General features: G+C 48.3%; 1 protein-coding gene across 1 annotated transcript in view; it reads left to right on the top strand.

Annotated features, from left to right (window-relative positions):
* The window catches only part of LOC133356331 (mirror-image polydactyly gene 1 protein-like), a 36,954-nt gene that overhangs the window by 17,738 nt on the left and 1,684 nt on the right, over positions 1-17,532 (top strand). The window contains exons 6-8 of the mRNA XM_061573800.1: positions 246-416; positions 1,861-1,956; positions 11,294-11,388. Coding sequence (XP_061429784.1) covers positions 246-416; positions 1,861-1,956; positions 11,294-11,388 — 362 coding nt within the window. The remainder of the gene's footprint in view (positions 1-245; positions 417-1,860; positions 1,957-11,293; positions 11,389-17,532) is intronic.

Genomic DNA, 17,532 nt, shown 5'->3' on the forward strand with positions numbered 1-17,532 from the left:
CATAACAAAATAATTCTTATTTATTATGTATTCTTATTTATCATGTTTTATTTTTTTTACTTTTTTTTCCATTCTACGTGACTTCACCGAAAGAACCAAGAAGATGAATCGGTTTGCTGTTAAATTGAAGCCACCGAGCGTGCACATCCACGCACGTGTGCACGCACACACGCACGTGCACACTCACGCACGTGTGCACGCACGCACACACCTACGCACGTGTGCACGCACGCGCGCGCGCGCAGGCCGTGGAAGAATTGCTGGAGGGCGTCCGCGAGGCGAACTCCGGCCGCGACATCGAGCGCTACGGAGCGGCCCTGGTGAGCCGCATCCGCAAGGGGCAGGCGCGACGCGACCGCATCACGGCGGAGGAGATGCGCGCCGTTGTGGCCGAGCGAGACGACGCCATCGCCCGGGTCAGCGCCGCGACGCTAAGGACGCCGAACGGTCGATTGGCCGCGAAGGGACCCGTGTGTTGATCGAGTCGCTCCTCTAGAAACAGCGCGCGGCTCATTTCGTCGCCCTGCCGAGCGCTTCGAACGCATCTCGAGCGAGCAGCGGCGCGGCAAAGGGTCGTGACGGCCAAAGCCCAACAGGTCGCGAAATGATGCTGCTGCTGCTGTTGTTGTTGTTACGCGGCGCACGAAAAAAGTTCATCGCCGCAAAAGCCACTGAGCGGGTTCGACGCTTGAACGCCGAAATGTGTCACCGCGCCACCGCTTGCTCAGGTGTGCGCCTGGCTGAACACACGCAACGGTGTCCAGACAAACATGCTCGCTGTCCACCGTTTGTCGCACGGGTCTCGCACACATCCCACATAGGGGAGCCGGGGGGAGGCGGTGTGAATGTTGGTGAAAATTCCCTGCCGAGTTCGAGCGCTCGCTGGGTTAGCCCCACAATGTTGGCAGGAACCGAATCCGCGTTGACTCTCCAACGAGGTCCCTGAGATATTTGTATCGCCTTCTACTTAGTCCTGTCAGGTCAAGGATCGTTGCCTGGGGCGATGGCGCTATTTGCAAGTGTAGCGCCCAAGTTTTGGAACACTTTGCCGCTAAGACAATCGGAATCGTTAATATATATCTATCTATTTAAGTCTGTCTTGAAAACTCACATCTTTGACATGCCCTTTACCCCCCCAGCTCTGGCCGTATATGCCCCCCAGGTTCTGTTTGTTTCCTGGCTTCCCGTACGCGGTGGCACGATGGGATCTACAAACTAAATGCGCCAGAGAGAGACACACACCATAGACATTCTCTGTGTGTCTGTGTTGTCTCTCTCCGCCTGTGTGTCTCTCTCTGTGTGCATCTGCGCTGTCTCTTTCTGCTTGTGTATCTTTGTCTGTGTGTCTCTCTCTGTGTGTCTCTGTGTTGTCTCTCTTTGCTTGTGTGTCTGTCTGTGTGTCTCTCTCTGTGTGTCTCTGTGTTGTCTCTCTTTGCTTGTGTGTCTGTCTGTGTGTCTCTGTGTGTCTCTGTGTTGTCTCTCTCCGCTTGTGTATCTTTGTCTGTGTCTCTCTCTGTGTGTCTCTGTGTTGTCACTCTTTGCTTGTGTGTCTGTCTGTGTGTGTCTCTCTCTCTCTCTGTGTCTCTGTGTCTGTGTTTTCTCTCTCTCTCTCTCAAATTTAGTTATACCTGATGACGGTTGCGTGCGTTGCAATCGAAACGTCGTTTTCTATTATTTATTTTCTTTACACGTGACTTTACCCAAATAACAAAATAGTAATTCCTACAGTCACGAAAGCTTAAAATCAAGTTTTTTTTACGTGGCAATTAGTCAGCATACATAAAGTATCATTATTATTATTAAAATGCACATTCCCACGTGCCTCGTTCACACGCGTCGCGTCTCGCGTTTCTCCCGCAGTGCAAAACGCTCGACCAGGAGCTGAGCCACGCGAAGGGGGAGCTGAGCGCCCGCGCCTCCTCGGGACAGACGAACGACCCCGAGCAGGAGCTCAAGGCGAGTGGCGGGGAGCGGGCAAGCGGTGGCGGCAGTGGCAGAGGTCGCAACCGGGTACCCGATACCCGTACCCTACCCGATACCCGGCTACCCGTACCCGGCCGGGTACGGGTAGCCGTTTGCGACCCTGGTGCGGCCGGGTACGGGTAGGCCGTGAGTCACTGGTGAGTCACCGTTTATCACTCATTTCGGGTAGGGTACGGGTACGGGTAGGGAACGGGTACCCGTACCCGGCCGGGTAAGGGTACGGGTACCCATTTGCGACCCTGATGTGGTCGGGTACGGGTACCGGTAAGGAATCAAAACTCGATTTAAAGCTTACGTGACTGCAGGGATTCATCTTCTTTGTTCTTTTATTATTTTATTATTTCCCTTCTACGTGACTTTACCGAAAGAACCAAGAAGATGAATCAAAACTTGTTTGCGACCTCTGGGCAGTGGTAGAGGTGGTCACGCGAGCACGTGACGATCCATCATCATCATCATATTCACCAGCTGTATCGACCGATAGCTTTCCGCTGCGTGAATATAAATGCGTCGTTAAAACCCGGCGCCACCCGACACGGCCAATTAAGTAAGGGTTGTCACGCAAACGAAACGCAACAGACGCTGTCTTTCCGACAGACCTGATCTTCACCTGAGGACGGCTGCTTGCGTTGTGGCCGAAACGTCGTGAGAATTGCATTTTATTATGTTTTATTTTTATTATTTTATTATTCCCTTCTACGTGACTTTACCAAAAGAACCAAGAAGATGAATCCCTGCAGTCACGAAAGCTTTAAATCGAAAGTTATTTGCTACTTCAGCACACCGGTGTATTGGAGAGTAAACCCACAACATTAACAATTTGAGCACTCTCGCGTTTAGCTGGTGGTTACAGCCAGCTTCATCAGGCGATTTGGCAGAATTGTGAAATAGCACTTCCTGTTTCGGTCTTAATTAGAGTGGGTGGGTGGGGGGGGGTCAGGAAGGAAAAAAAATCCCAATCTTCATCATGGATAATATTGGTTGCGAACGCCCTTACGTGTTGAACTCTCCACGCTGGCCGACGCAGCCCTGCGAAAACACAGCACACCGACTTGGGCCCATCGCAGTGCAGCACTTTGCTGCCCACGCTTCCCTCTGCGACACCCACGACCCTAGCGGTGCCCGCGGCAACCTGGCACGCGTGCACAGCAGCCGCCCATCCAACCCGCTGCTCAGCTTCGCCGATGTCTGTTGAGATCTTGCATTGCCTTTGGTGATTGTGGCCCATCAGCCGCGTACATGCTCGCAGACGCGCACGTTAGAGTGAGGTTGTGAATGTGAAATTTGAAGCTTTCGTGACTGCAATGATTCATATTTCTTAGGTTTTTTCGGTAAAGTCACGTAGGTAAAAAATTTTTATTCATAAAAGTAAAGTAAAAATAAAATAAAAATCACGACGTTTCGGAGGCAATACAAGCTTCCGTCTTCAGGTGGAACCGTCACAGCACGATAGCTGTATCAACACAGCGCGATAGCTGTATCAACTTGATACAGCTATCGTGCCGTGATGGTTCCACCTGAAGACGGAAGCTTGCGTTGCCTCCGAAACGTCGTGATTTTTATTTTTATTTTACTTTTATTAATTTTAAATTTTTACCGGAAAAAACCTAAGAATATTGTGAATGTGGCCAGCTGGTCCAGGGGTCATGTAAATATTGTATGTATGTACGTACCCTATGTTGAACTTTTTTCGCACCGTACGTAGCCAGCCGTGGTTAATCGGAGGTGCGGGAGAAGGACAACAATCTAAGCGCAACTAGCAGTTATAAGGAAACGGGTTTGTTGTTTTGGCTAGTGCGGGTGACATTGTGTGGCGGGTTTCCTTTATCCATGGGAAGAAACCGGAGAACCCGGAGGAAAACCCATGCGGAACAGGGTGGGGGGGGGAGTCCAACTCCACATAGAGATGTGCCCGAGTTGGGAATCGAACTCAGGCGCTCCTTGCTGTAAGGCGCGCACGTTACCACTGCAAATGTCGCCGCTCTTGAACTAAAACCAAACTTGCCAACGTGCGCGGCTCTCGATGGGACAGGCACACCATGTTTGATTTGCGACAACAACAACAACAGCAGCAGCAAACAACAACAAACCGCTAACTTGGCGAGGACAAGAATTAAGACAACAACAACAATTAAACCAAATTCTGCGATAATCACGGTCGCGATGGGGACAATCGGATGGGGGAGCGATGGGCCCAGCATCAGGGCCCAAAGCGCGATCACTTTCACCGCCTTGAATATGTTCGGCATCCTCGCGCGCGCACAGCCCCTCAATCAAAAGCGGGGAGGAGGAGGAGGAGGAGGTGGATAAATGGATAATAGGGAAACAAAAAATAGCGGTGGTGGCGCGGACGGGAGAAAGCTTGCGCTGATGCGATTCCTCCTTGCTTATAGACAGCTTAGCCTCTGTTCCGGGCACCCGATTGTAAGACCTCCGATTGCCTAGGCAACGGAATTTGGCACTGTGTAAACACGGGGCGGGCGATGAAAATTAACGAAGTGAGTCGAGACGCGGAATCTCGATGGGCGGCTGATCTTTCACCCCCTCCCCACGTCCTACGTGGGATGAATTGCAATGTCGGCCTCCACCCCCCCCCTTCCTCCTCCACCTCCTCCTTCTCTGTCTCGAACTCCCCACCCTAACCGGAGCTCAAAGCGCCGCTCAAACTCATCGCAATCGCTACACAATGCGGATTTGCTGCTCTATACCCGGTAAACATGCCGCCGTTGTCCCGACGTTGCCAACGTTGCCCCGACGTTGTCCCGACGTCGGCATGTGGTTGGGACCGTCGGACCAACGATTGGCCCAATGTTAGGGCAACGTTTTGCGTGGGTGCGTTACGCTCAAAAAACTAAAACTCAGAAGCCATTGGCCAAGCAAACCAAACGCACGAGATAAGGCAACGCAGAAGCACAACGAGCGTTCCACGCGCGCAGAAGGTGATTTCTGGACAACAAAAGTGCAGTTCACTTTCATGTATTAGGTATAGCCCTGTGGCTCTTGAATCGGGTGCAACCGCAACAAAACAAAAAACATGAACAAGGAACATCCTAAAGTGACTAGGCGCATCAGAAAAATCCAGGAAAAAACAGCAAAGTCTTCCAGAAAAAGCACCGTATATCAAGGGCGTCATGATAATATCGATTGGGGGGGGGGGACATCCCCCCCCCCAATATTCAAATATGCTCAAAATGTCCTCCCCCAATATGTTGCTATAAAATAGATTTCTGTTTATATGGTTGTGGTTATGGTTGTACTTTATTAATCCCGAATCTCTGCCATTCCATACAGTGAAACAAGAAAAGGTCAAAAAGAAAAAAAACAGAGCAATGTAAAACAATACACTATTAGACATTATTGTAAAACATAAATTAAAAGTCCATCCTATGTGGTAGTGCATTTATTTGTATTTTAGGCAGGAAATGGCAAAATATTTGTTTTCTAATTTAGATTTTTTTTTCTGGGGGGGGGGGGGGACCCCCAGACCCCCTGGAAGATTTGGTCCCCCCATATGTTGACTGCATGGCTACGGCCTTGCCGTATATCAACGCTGCGTGCAAAAATCCCAGTTGGATGCAAGTCAAACAATAACAACCACAAGACAATTTAGATTAAAGTTATCAGTCTAACTCTGTACTACAACAAACAAATATGGCTAAACCAAAACGTTTTCGAAATCACCAAAATAAAGCTAAAAAAACCAATGCAACAATAATCATAGGAACTGTGATTCAAAATTAACAGTAAACGATAAAATGATTAAAGTGCCACGGACCATTGCACTGGTCATCGCCGTGAGGCCCTCGAATCAAAGAGTCGCGATGTCGCTCTCGTCGTCTCATTTGCAGAAGAAAAGGAAGAAGAGGCGTCCTCTGGTCTAGCAGCGTTTGAGACGAGGCTCAAAAGAAAGCTGTCTCTGGTGTGGACCAATCAGTTTCCAATATAATGCCACATATATTATCAGTGTTTTTCGTTTGCATTCTGACCACAAGCATTGTGGTTAATGCAGACACGATTCCTTGTTTGGTCTTTTAACATATTAACACTTGTTTTGTTGCCAGACATAAGGGGAAACCCCTATTATCAGTAAGAATACATTTGTATACAAATCGAAATCCGCTTTTGACAACAACCAGTGTCAGTGATAATACTGGTCAACACACTTTTTCTGGCATAAGGTAATCCAACGGTTTTAAGGTAATTTTGGGGTGCCGATTCCAAATCTGGCATCAGTTTTTTTCTATCACATTAGGTTTTTAAGATATCAAATATGGCATTTTCAATAAAAACTGCAGAAGAAAAATATTAAATAAATGTGGATATCTACATAAAATTATATTATAAAAACACTATCCTAAAAATACAGCACGATATTTTAACACTAAAGCAGTCACTGACTCGCAACAACTTGCAATCATAAGTGACAGAGTTAATTTCGGGTAAAATCAATGCAAATGGGGTATGCCGATAGCATAAAAATGAGATGTGATAAAGCAAATTTGAGATCAGATTTGGAATCAGCACCCTGAAATTAGTCTAAAACAGCTGCAAAAGTCCAGGCCAGAAAAAAAAAAAAAAATTTGTTGACCAGTGATAATCAGTACCTGGCCCCGGGGGTAATGTGGAATGTCCACCATGAGCTCGGGACCACCTGTGAAGGTGACCCTTGCGCGAACGATCAACGGCGTCGAAGACGATCCGTCATTAATGATAAAACTCGCTCGTCACACGTCGGCCGATCGCTCTTCCAGAAACGATCGTGACCGTTCAGTCGCAGCAGCCGCTTGTGAGTGTGCAGTATGTTGAACTTCTTTCGCGCCGTACATAGCCAACCTGAGGTGCGCGGGCGTAAGGATAACAAATCGTAGGTGCGGGGAAAGGACAACATAATGGTCTGGCTCCACCAGCAAAAGCATCGGATGGGATAAGATAGGGGATTGAAATGCCATTGGAACCTCCTTTGCCAGTAGCAAAATATGATAATTGTTTACCTTTTTATCTGGCAACAAAACTGACACCTTTTTACAAGGAGTCATGTTTGCATTGACCACAATACCTGCAGTCGGAATGCAAACAAAAAACATAACTCTGGTCATGTATGCACTGTCCTTGAAATTGATTGGTCCACAACCGAGACAGCTTTCTTTAGAGCCTAGTCTCACATGGTGTTGGACCAGATGACGCCAAAAGGCGATTGAAATGGCGTTTACGCGTGAGTTTGGTGATTCAGGCAGGCTGGCTGGCTGATGAAAGTTGCAACGTCTGACGGACTGAACTAGAAGGGGCGGTCGTGGGAAGCCCCTCGGGCACGCGAGAGGAGAGCTTCAGGCCGCGTTGGAGATCTCTCCCATACGGGAGGACCGCTGGTGTGGTGGTGTGTACACATCATCGTAGAAGAGGCGTGGACAACGGAGAACCTTTCTGCGACCTGACTCATGCGCGCAACGCGATGCCATCCTGAGCGACACGCTACCGCCACGCGCTTCTCCCGATGTCCTACGTTTCGCTCCGCGAGCTTCTTTATGAGCCAACTGTTGCCGTGGTCTTCTTGGTTCGGTAAAGTCACGTAGAAGGGAAATAATAAAATAATAACAATAAAACGTAATAATATACAATTCTCACGACGTTTCGGCCACAACGCAAGCAGCCGTCCTTGCGTTGTGGCCGAAACGTCGTGAGAATAGTGTTTTATTATGATAATTGGTTCTTTACCCTTCTATCTGGCAACAAAACTGACACCTTTTTGCAAGGAGTCTATGCAAACATGACTCCTTGCAAAAAAGTGTCAGTTTTGTTGCCAGATAGAAGGGTAAAGAACCAATTATCATATTTTTACTGGCAAATGAGGTCCCCATAGTGTGTTTTATTATGTTTTATTTTTATTATTTTATTATTTCCCTTCTACGTGACTTTACCGAAAGAACCAAGAAGATGAATCCCTGCAGTCACGAAAGCTTTAAATCGAAATTGTTGCAGTGGTGTTTGTTTTTTTTGCCATTATTATTTTGTGCACGGACACCGCGCGAAATTTTGTATGCCTGAGCAAGCCAAGCAAAAGGGGCCCGCGGGAGCGAAACGTCGGACGCCGTGCCGTCGACTCGGAGAGAGCCGCAGAGCAGCGGCGCAACCGCGTGGTCCACTTGCGGTGCTCTCCATGAGGGTGCCACGCCACTGACGACCCCGGCAATCAGTGACCCCCTCTCGCCACCGAGTGCCATCCGAGTGGAGGCGACGCACGTGGTCGCCACTCCGTGCTGCCACTTCACCGTCGAGGGCTCCTCCGTGGCCGCCTTGTTACCAAAAAACCCCCACAAATTGTTGTGTCCGCATGGCGCGGCGGCGGAGGCGGTGGCACCGAATCATTAATTCCGCTCATTTACACCTCGCGACAATGAGACCCCTCGCTCGCTCGCTGGGCCCTCGTGTTCGCGTACCCGCCGCCACCTCCGCCCTCCTCCTCCTGCTCCTCCTGTCGCCCTCCCGAGTGCGGCAAGGGCTTTGAGTGTGTGGGTGGGCCTGCGGGGATTAGGGGTTGCGATGGGGGGTAGGGTGACGGGGGGTTTGGTTAGCGGATAGCAGAGAGGGCGAGTGGGCGAGAGCGTTAATCCGCCCCACCTCCCCCTCCCGTGATCCCAGCGCCGTGTCACCGACGGGGGCTGAGAAAATAAGCGTGCGGTGCGAAATCTGTTTCTGGGTCAAGGAGGGCATTGGACTGCGGATCCGATTTAGCGCGGTCGACTACGTACGGTGCCACAGAAGTTCAACATATTACGTGCCGTGGCGTGGCTGTCGAGAGCGCAGGCGGTGCGACTGCGCCTTGCGCCCATGGCCCATACGAACCGCGCTACTCCCCAGAGGACCGTCAGACTTGCATTGTGACCGTCAGACTTGCATGGAGACGCGTGGCCTCGCGTGTCACCCAGCGCCTCGTCACGGAAGCGATCGTCGCAGCGGCAGTGCGCGACGCGTGTGTTCTGGGGGTGGCCACCTGCTCAGCGAATGAGGTGGCTCGAGGAAGTACAGCAAGTAGGTTTCTGAGCCGACTAAGCGTTTATACGTCAAGAGGAGAGAGAGAGAGAGAGAGAGAGGTGATAGAGACAGCGGGAGAGGTCGGGGAAGAGCAAAAAGAGCAGAGAGAGAAAGGAAGTCGATCGAGAGGATGGAACGAGAGGCGAGAGAGGCACGAGAGAGAGAGAGAGTAAAAGTAGAGAGCAGTGACAGCGATAGCATCCCAGGAGGAGGAGGAAGCCACATCCTCATCTCTAATCCCTCACGAGCTGACAGTCGGGGGATTGTCGCCCGGTGACAGATCAGTCCCCGTCGCGCGCGTCGCGCGATCAATGCCCGATTGATTCGAGCGGAATAATTCCCCCTTCGCACAAGCACGCACCATCACCCCCCACCCCCCCCAAAACAACCCGTCCCACGACCGCCCCCCCCCTCCTCCTCCTCCTCCCGCACCTCCTGAACTCGGCACCTCTCTACCCCGCCCATCATGCAAGGTGCTTCACAGTGCCGCGTCGTGCCGTCAAATATCGGGGGAAGGGTGCGGAGCGTAGACCCGGCCGGGTGTCATCACGCGCGTGTGAGTGGGTGACCCACGCAGAAAACAGTGGACCCACACAGAGAGACACACAGACTCACACAGAGACCCATAAAATCACGCAAAAAGACCCACACAGCGAGACCCATAGACCCACACAGAGACCAATAAACTCACACAGAGACCCATAGACCCACACAGAGAGGCCCACAGACCCGCACAGAGACCCACAGATCCACACAGAGAAACCCATGGACTCGCACATAAACCAATAAACTCAGACAGAGATCCAAAGACCTTCACAGAAATAACCACATACCCACACAGAGACCCATAGACCCACACAGAGAGACCCACACAGAGAGACCCACAGACCCGCACAGAGACCTACAGATCCACACAGAGAGACCCATAGACTCACAGAAAAACCAATAAACTCAGACCGAGACCCATAGACCTTCACAGAAAGAACCACACAGAAACCCATAGACCCACACAGAGAAACCCACAAAGAGAGACCCATAGACTCACACAGAGACCCACAGACTCACGCAGAGGCCCACAGACACACAGCTCCCTCTCCATCCAATTCCTCATCACCCCCATCCGTTCTCTCCTCTATTCTCATGTCGCGTTCCTTTTTCCTTGTCCCACGCGTGACGTCCTTGACTCTACTCCCCTTCATCTTCTTGGTTCTTTCGGTACAGTCACGTAGAAGGGAAGTAATAAAATAATAAAAATAAAACATAATAAAATAATGCTCACGACGTGTCGGCCACAACGCAAGCAGCCGTCCTCAGGTTGCTTGCGTTGTGGCCGAAACGTCGTGAGAATTATTTTATTGTGTTTTATTTTTATTATTTTATTACTTCCCTTCTACGTGACTTTACCGAAAGAACCAAGAAGATAAATCCCTGCAGTCACGAAAGCTTTAAGTCGAAATCTACTCGCCTTCTCGTCGCCACACCACGGCGATAATGACAGTGGCTGAACTTCACGACAATAATGTTTGGTGGTGTTGCCAAACGACTGTCTGCTGCGGGTGGGAGGGGTTCTCAGGGCGAGATGTTAACTGCCTCGCCTGGTACACAGGAAGTCGTTGGTTCGATCCCGATCCTGACGCCTACCTGTATATTTGGAGTTTTCGTGTCTTTCTCCCCGTAGATTTTCTCCGGGTCCTCCGGTTTTTCCCTCCACGTTTCAGAATCAGCATCACGCGTTTCGAGTATTTGGCTGCTATAAATGTCCACGAAGATGATGAGTCGCTTCTTTGAGCTATCATTTGTGATCGTCAGGTCGTTTCTGAAAAAAAAGAAGCTACGTAACTCAGTTGTATAAATATATATAGCAAAACCAAAAATGTACGTAGCAATTTTTTTAAATATAGTTTAAAAAAAATATTGATTTGAAGCTTTCGTAACTGCAGGAACCCATACTATTTGGTTCTTTCGGTAAAGTCACGTGGGTATAAAATAAAATAAAAATAAATCACGACGTTTCGGGCGCAACACTAGCCCATGGCCACTTCTTCTGCTGAGGCATAGTCTGCCTCAGCAGCAGACTATGCTTTCCCACCTGATGACGGACGCTTGTGTTGCGCCCGAAACGTCGTGATTTATTTTTATTTCATGTAAAATATATAGTAAAACAAGATGTAGCTAAAAAATAATTGTAATTTTTTTTTTAAGTAGTGATGTTTGTTAAACAAAAAAAATATATATTTAAAAAAATATATATATAAAAAGAGTACTTGTTTTGCTTCGTCAGATTGCGCTGTCGACTGCTCAAAGGGAGAGAGACGCGGCCCTGAAACGCTGCCACAAGCTGCAGAAAGAACTGCAGCAGCTCCACACCTACTCCAGGTGCAGCCGTCACACACGCGCGCCGCGCAACTCCGCACCATCCCACTCCCTGGGGGACTCCTTCTTCTTTGACTTTGTCTTCATCTGGCCGCTCGTGTTGACGTCGAGAGCAGGAGCGGTGATTTTAAATCGAGGTGGTTAATGCGCCAGATGAGTGCGTCAGGAGGAGTGGAGGGGCGACGATGCCTCCTTCTCTGTGGGTCTCTATGCGAGTGTCTGGTTCTTCATCGGAATATACAGATCTGTGTGTGTGTGTCTATAGGTCTCTATGCGAGTGTCTGGTTCTTCATCAAAATATACAGATCTCTGTGTGTATTTATGTGAGTGTCTGTTTCTTCAGCGGAATATACAGATTTGTGTGTGTGTGTGTGGGTCTCTATGTGAGTGTCTTGTTCTTCATCGGAATATACAGATCTGTGTGTGTGTCTATAGGTCTCTGTGTGAGTGTCTGGTACTTCATCGGAATATACAGATCGCTGTGTGTGTCTGTGGGTCTCTATGTGAGTGTCTGGTTCTTCATCGGAATATACAGATCTGTGTGTGTCTGTGGGTCTCTATGTGAGTCTATGGTTCTTCATCGGAATATACAGATCTGTGTGTGTCTATGGGTCTCTATGTGAGTGTCTGGTTCTTCACAGGAATATACAGATCTGTGTGTGTGTCTATGGGTCTCTATGTGAGTGTCTGGTTCTTCATCAGAATATACAGATCTGTGTGTGTGTCTATAGGTCTCTATGTGAGTGTCTGGTTCTTCATCAGAATATACAGATCTGTGTGTGTGTGTCTATGGGTCTCTATGTGAGTTTCTGGTTCTTCATCAGAATATACAGATCTGTGTGTGTCTATAGGTCTCTATGCGAGTGTCTGGTTCTTCATCAGAATATACAGATCTGTGTGTGTGTCTGCGGGTCTCTATGTGAGTCTATGGTCCTTCATCGGAATATACATATCTATGTGTGTGTCTGTGGGTCTCTATGTGAGTGTCTGGTTCTTCATCGGAATATACAGATCTCTGTGTGTGTCCGTGGGTCTCTGTGTGAGTGTCTGTATCTTCAGCGGAATATACAGATCTGGGTGTGTGTCTATGGGTCTCTATGTGAGTCTATGGTTCTCCATCGGAATATGCAGATCTGTGTGTGTGTGTGTGTGGGTCTCTATGTGAGTCTATGGTTCTTCGTCGGAATATACAGATCTGTGTGTGTGTCTGTGGGTCTCTCTGTGAGTGTCTGGTTCTTCATCAGAATATGCAGATCTGTGTGTGTGTCTATGGGTCTCTATATGAGTGTCTGGTTCTTTACAGGAATATACAGATCTGTGTGTGTGTCTATGGGTCTCTCTGTGAGTCTATGGTTCTTCGTCAGAATATACATATCTCTGTGTGTGTCTGTGGATCTCTATGTGAGTGTCTGGTTCTTCATCAGAATATACAGATCTTTGTGTGTGTGTCTATGGGTCTCTATATGAGTGTCTGGTTCTTCACAGGAATATACAGATCTGTGTGTGTGTCTGTGGGTCTCTATGTGAGTCTATGCTTCTTCACAGGAATATACAGATCTCTGTGTGTGTGTCTGCGGGTCTCTATGTGAGTCTTTGGTTCTTCATCGGAATATACAGATCTCCGTGTGTGTCTGTGGGTCTCTGTGTGAGTGTCTGGTTCTTTATCGGAATATACAGATCTCCCTGTGTGTCTGTGGGTCTCTATGTGAGTGTCTGGTTCTTCATCGGAATATACAGATCTCCGTGTGTGTCTGTGGGTCTTTATGTGAGTCTATGGTTCTTCATCGGAATATACAAATTTTTGCGTGTGTACGTGGGTCTCAGTGTGAATCTATAGATATTTGTGTGAGACTATGGGTCTCGATGTGAGTCTACGGATTTCAGTGAGTCTATGGATCTGTCTGATTCTTTATAAGGCTGATATTGATGGAGAGCAAGCGCTGTCATGTTTCGTCGGGGTGGTTAATGCGCTAGATGTGTGCGTCAGGGGTAGCGCAGTGGTGCGTCATCGCTGTGATAATGCCTCCCTCTTCTCCTCCCCCTCTGTATGGCGCACCGCCCGGGAGTTTTTAGTTTTCCATTTGTGCATCGTCATTTTCATCATCATCATCATCATCACCATCATCATCGTAATCATCATTGTTGTCATCATCATTGTCATCATCATCATCATTGTCATCATCATTATTGTCATCATCATTGTCATCATCATCATCATTGTCATCATCATTATTATCATCATCATTGTCATCATCATTATTGTTGTCATCATCATTGTCATCATCATCATCATTGTCATCATCATTATTGTCATCATCATTGTTGTCATCATCATTGTCATCATCATCATCATTGTCATCATCATTGTCATCATCATCATCATTGTCATCATCATCATCATCATTGTCATCATCATTATTGTCATCATCATTGTTGTCATCATCATTGTCATCATCATCATCATTGTCATCATCATTGTCATCATCATCATCATTGTCATCATCATCATCATTGTCATCATCATTGTCATCATCATCATCATCACTGTCATCACCATTGTTATCGTCGTTGTCATCATCGTCATCATCATTGTCAACATCATTGTCATCATCATTGTCATCATCATTGTCATCATCATTGTCATCATCATTGTCAACATCATTGTCATCATCATTGTCATCATCATTGTCAACATCATCGTCATCATCATCGTCATCATCATCGTCATCATCATTGTCATCATCATTGTCATCATCATTGTCATCATCATTGTCAACATCATCGTCATCATCATCGTCATCATCATCGTCATCATCATTGTCATCATCATTGTCATCATCATTGTCAACATCATTGTCATCATCATTGTCATCATCATTGTCAACATCATCGTCATCATCATCGTCATCATCATCGTCATCATCATCGTCATCATCATCGTCATCATCATTGTCATCATCATTGTCATCATCATTGTCATCATCATTGTCAACATCATCGTCATCATCATCGTCATCATCATCGTCATCATCATTGTCATCATCATTGTCATCATCATTGTCAACATCATTGTCATCATCATTGTCATCATCATTGTCAACATCATCGTCATCATCATTGTCATCATCATTGTCAACATCATTGTCATCATCATTGTCATCATCGTCGTCATCATCATCGTCATCATCATCGTCATCATCATCGTCATCATCATTGTCATCATCATTGTCAACATCATTGTCATCATCATTGTCATCATCATCGAGTATACGCATCTGCTGCTGCTGCTGCTGTTGCCATAGTTTGTGCATTCGATGCGGTTCAGGGGTTACTGCACCAGAAGCTTCGTGTACGATCGAAGCAAGGGCTCTCGTCACGTGTCTAGGATCTTTCACGGATCTTTCACGAGGGGTTTGCGACTTTTGGATGAGGAATTGGAGATAGCCGGATATGTAAAAAGGGCAGATATGTGAACATCTTTATTTAAAAAAACAACATTTACACGATGCACAACTCATGCACTAGGTTTGGGACGTTAACTGATCACGGCAGATATTTGACGCTCAGATATGCAAAATATAAATGCATTCATTCCCTGAATCATTCAATCAGCTCTGTGTAGAGTTGCGTGCGTGTGTAGACGTGGTCGCGCGTGTGTGTGTGTGTGAGGGAGCAGTGGTCCACACTGCCCCACGACCCGGACAACCCAGGTTCAGTGGCCATTTATATCAACCCCGGTTCTGGGCTACCCATAGGTCGACTCAGCCGAAATACGCGGCGCAGTGTGTAAACATCAGCGCAGGGGAGACAAAGGCGACCGGGTGTGGTTATCTGCCCCCCCCTCGCCTCCCGTCTTTCTCCCTACCCCAGTTCGCCAGATTAATTTTTGCGCTGCACTAACCACCGCACCACACCACCGCGTGTCACAGTCTCCGATCGTAACCGCTGCACAACGCCACGTTTCACAGTTTCCGTTTCGTTGACGTGCCCCCCCCCCCCCCCCCCCTCGTGCAGCGAAAATAAAAAAATTCCGCGTCAAAAAGAATCGCCCCTTTAAACCTTTTAAGCCAATTTAAAGCCTCTCCGCAAGTCGTTTGCTCGGATACATTCTCGCGGCTCCGATTAATAAGCGCTAAGACGCGGGCACAGCTGCTGCTGCTGACTGCCACGTGCCCCCCCCCGCCCCCCACCTCTTGCACGTAGCGCAGATTGTATTTGCCCACAGATTTTCATCTTTACTCAAAAAAAAAGGGCACGAATTTTTTTTCCCCCCTTCTATTTTTTTTTCTTTCACACAAAGCCCCCCCCCCCGCCGCCGCCTCCCAAGTAATGGCTGTTTGCGTAGAAGTTTAAGCGGCCCCCGAGGATGGCAGATGCGTTTGCCTGAGCGCGCGCGGTCTAAGATTCTCGTGGTGTTGTTACCGGTATCTTTGCCGGACCATCTGCTGGGTTTGGCGTTTGTGCAGTGGGGGGGGGGGGGGGGGGGGGGCTCTAGTCGTCTCGTCTCTGTGTGTGTGTTAGGTAGTGGGGGGGAGCGGTGGTGCAGCGGTTAGGGCAGCGATGGTGCAGCCAGGTCAGTAAAGAACCCGGCGCAAGCCGAGTTAGATTCTCGCTCACGGCCAACAACAGTGACGATCATTTGAAACGGTTCTGGGCCTCACCTGGGTAGACTCAGCCTCAAATGGGTACCCGGTGTGGTGTGCAAACATTACCACTGGGGAGACAAAGGCGGCCCCGCGTGGTGCTGGCCACCCACCCGCTGGTCTGCTATGCTGGCCTCCATAGTTTAGTTTTATATGTATATGCATAAAAGTTATTCGTTTATCTTGCCTATAATTTGCACTCCTATTGTATTTTTTTTATTACTTTTTGTTGCTGGACATCTGCGAAAAAAATTGCCTTATAACTCATCGGATTCCTCCAGCAGTTTAAATAAATATTCCGATTCTGCTTACGGCACTTGCCCCAACAGTCTGTTAAGACTATACTGGGGACCATTGTCTTTGTTCCGGTGGCAGAGGGTGGTTGGCTGTGTGGTTGGAGGGGGGGGGGGGCTCTATGAGCCGAACGATGATTACGGCAACCGCTGGGAGCTGTGCGCAGGGAGAGAGGAACGGGGGGTGGTGGTTGGTCGGTGGTAATCTCGTAGCCAAACAACTTCGGGGGCTGTCAAACTCTGCGATCAGAACGCACTGCACAGAGGCCTGGTCCCTTTAGTTTTCCTCTCCCAAATGGCGAACAACCACGCAACAGAGGCATTTGTACCCCGAAAATACGTAAATGAACAATATAATGGGCAGGAGAGAGAGAGAGAGAAAAAAAAACAGAGGGGGACGTTTAAGTTTGCACTATTTGAACCTTTTTTATTTTAAAAAAAACGTAATGAGGCCACCGTATGGAGTGTGCGTCCCCTGCAGATAACGCTCGTGGAAGCGAGGATGGGCCAAAGTCGCTCTTTAATTTCCAAATCTTCTTTTTCCTCTTTCAAATGGAATTTTTGGGGAATTGCAACAGATTGTAAATTAAGATAAGACTAGGTTTTACACATTCTGGTCGTGGTGGTCGTGGTGGTGGTGGTCGTGGTGGTGGTGGTCGTGGTGGTGGTCGTGGTGGACTGGTGATGGTTCATTGGGCTTTAGCGTACGCGTCAAACCGTCGACTCGTCCCCATAAATCTTCCAATTTTTTTTCTCTCTCTACACCGCTCATAATACACTTCAAATTAGACGTTTAACTTGTGAGGACGTTTTTTGTCATCATTGTTCAAACTGGTCCGAGACGAACGTGGATGGATTTCCATTGTTTAACTTCGCCTGCTCCGTGTTGGAGGCTAAGTGAAAAGACAGAAGCGACGATGCTGTTTGTGTGGTCGATGTGAATTTTCTCGCCTGGTCTACAGGAGTTTGTGGGTTCGATCCCGACACCGACGCCTTCTGTATATTTGGAGTTTGAGGTGTCTCTCTCGCTCTCCCTGTGGTGGCGTGGATTTTTCGCTGGGTCCTCCGGATTTCCCCTCCACGTTTAGAATCAACGTCACGCGTTTAAGATTTATTTGGCTGCAAAAAATGTCCACGTTATGATAAGCCACTTGGCTGAGCTACCGTTTGTGGCCAGGTCGCATCTGAAAACGAGCTGTATTGCTCATCGG

Source organism: Lethenteron reissneri, chromosome 53, assembly GCF_015708825.2.
Source record: "Lethenteron reissneri isolate LAM-NWPU_2019-01 chromosome 53, ASM1570882v1, whole genome shotgun sequence".
Lineage (NCBI taxonomy): Eukaryota > Metazoa > Chordata > Hyperoartia > Petromyzontiformes > Petromyzontidae > Lethenteron > Lethenteron reissneri.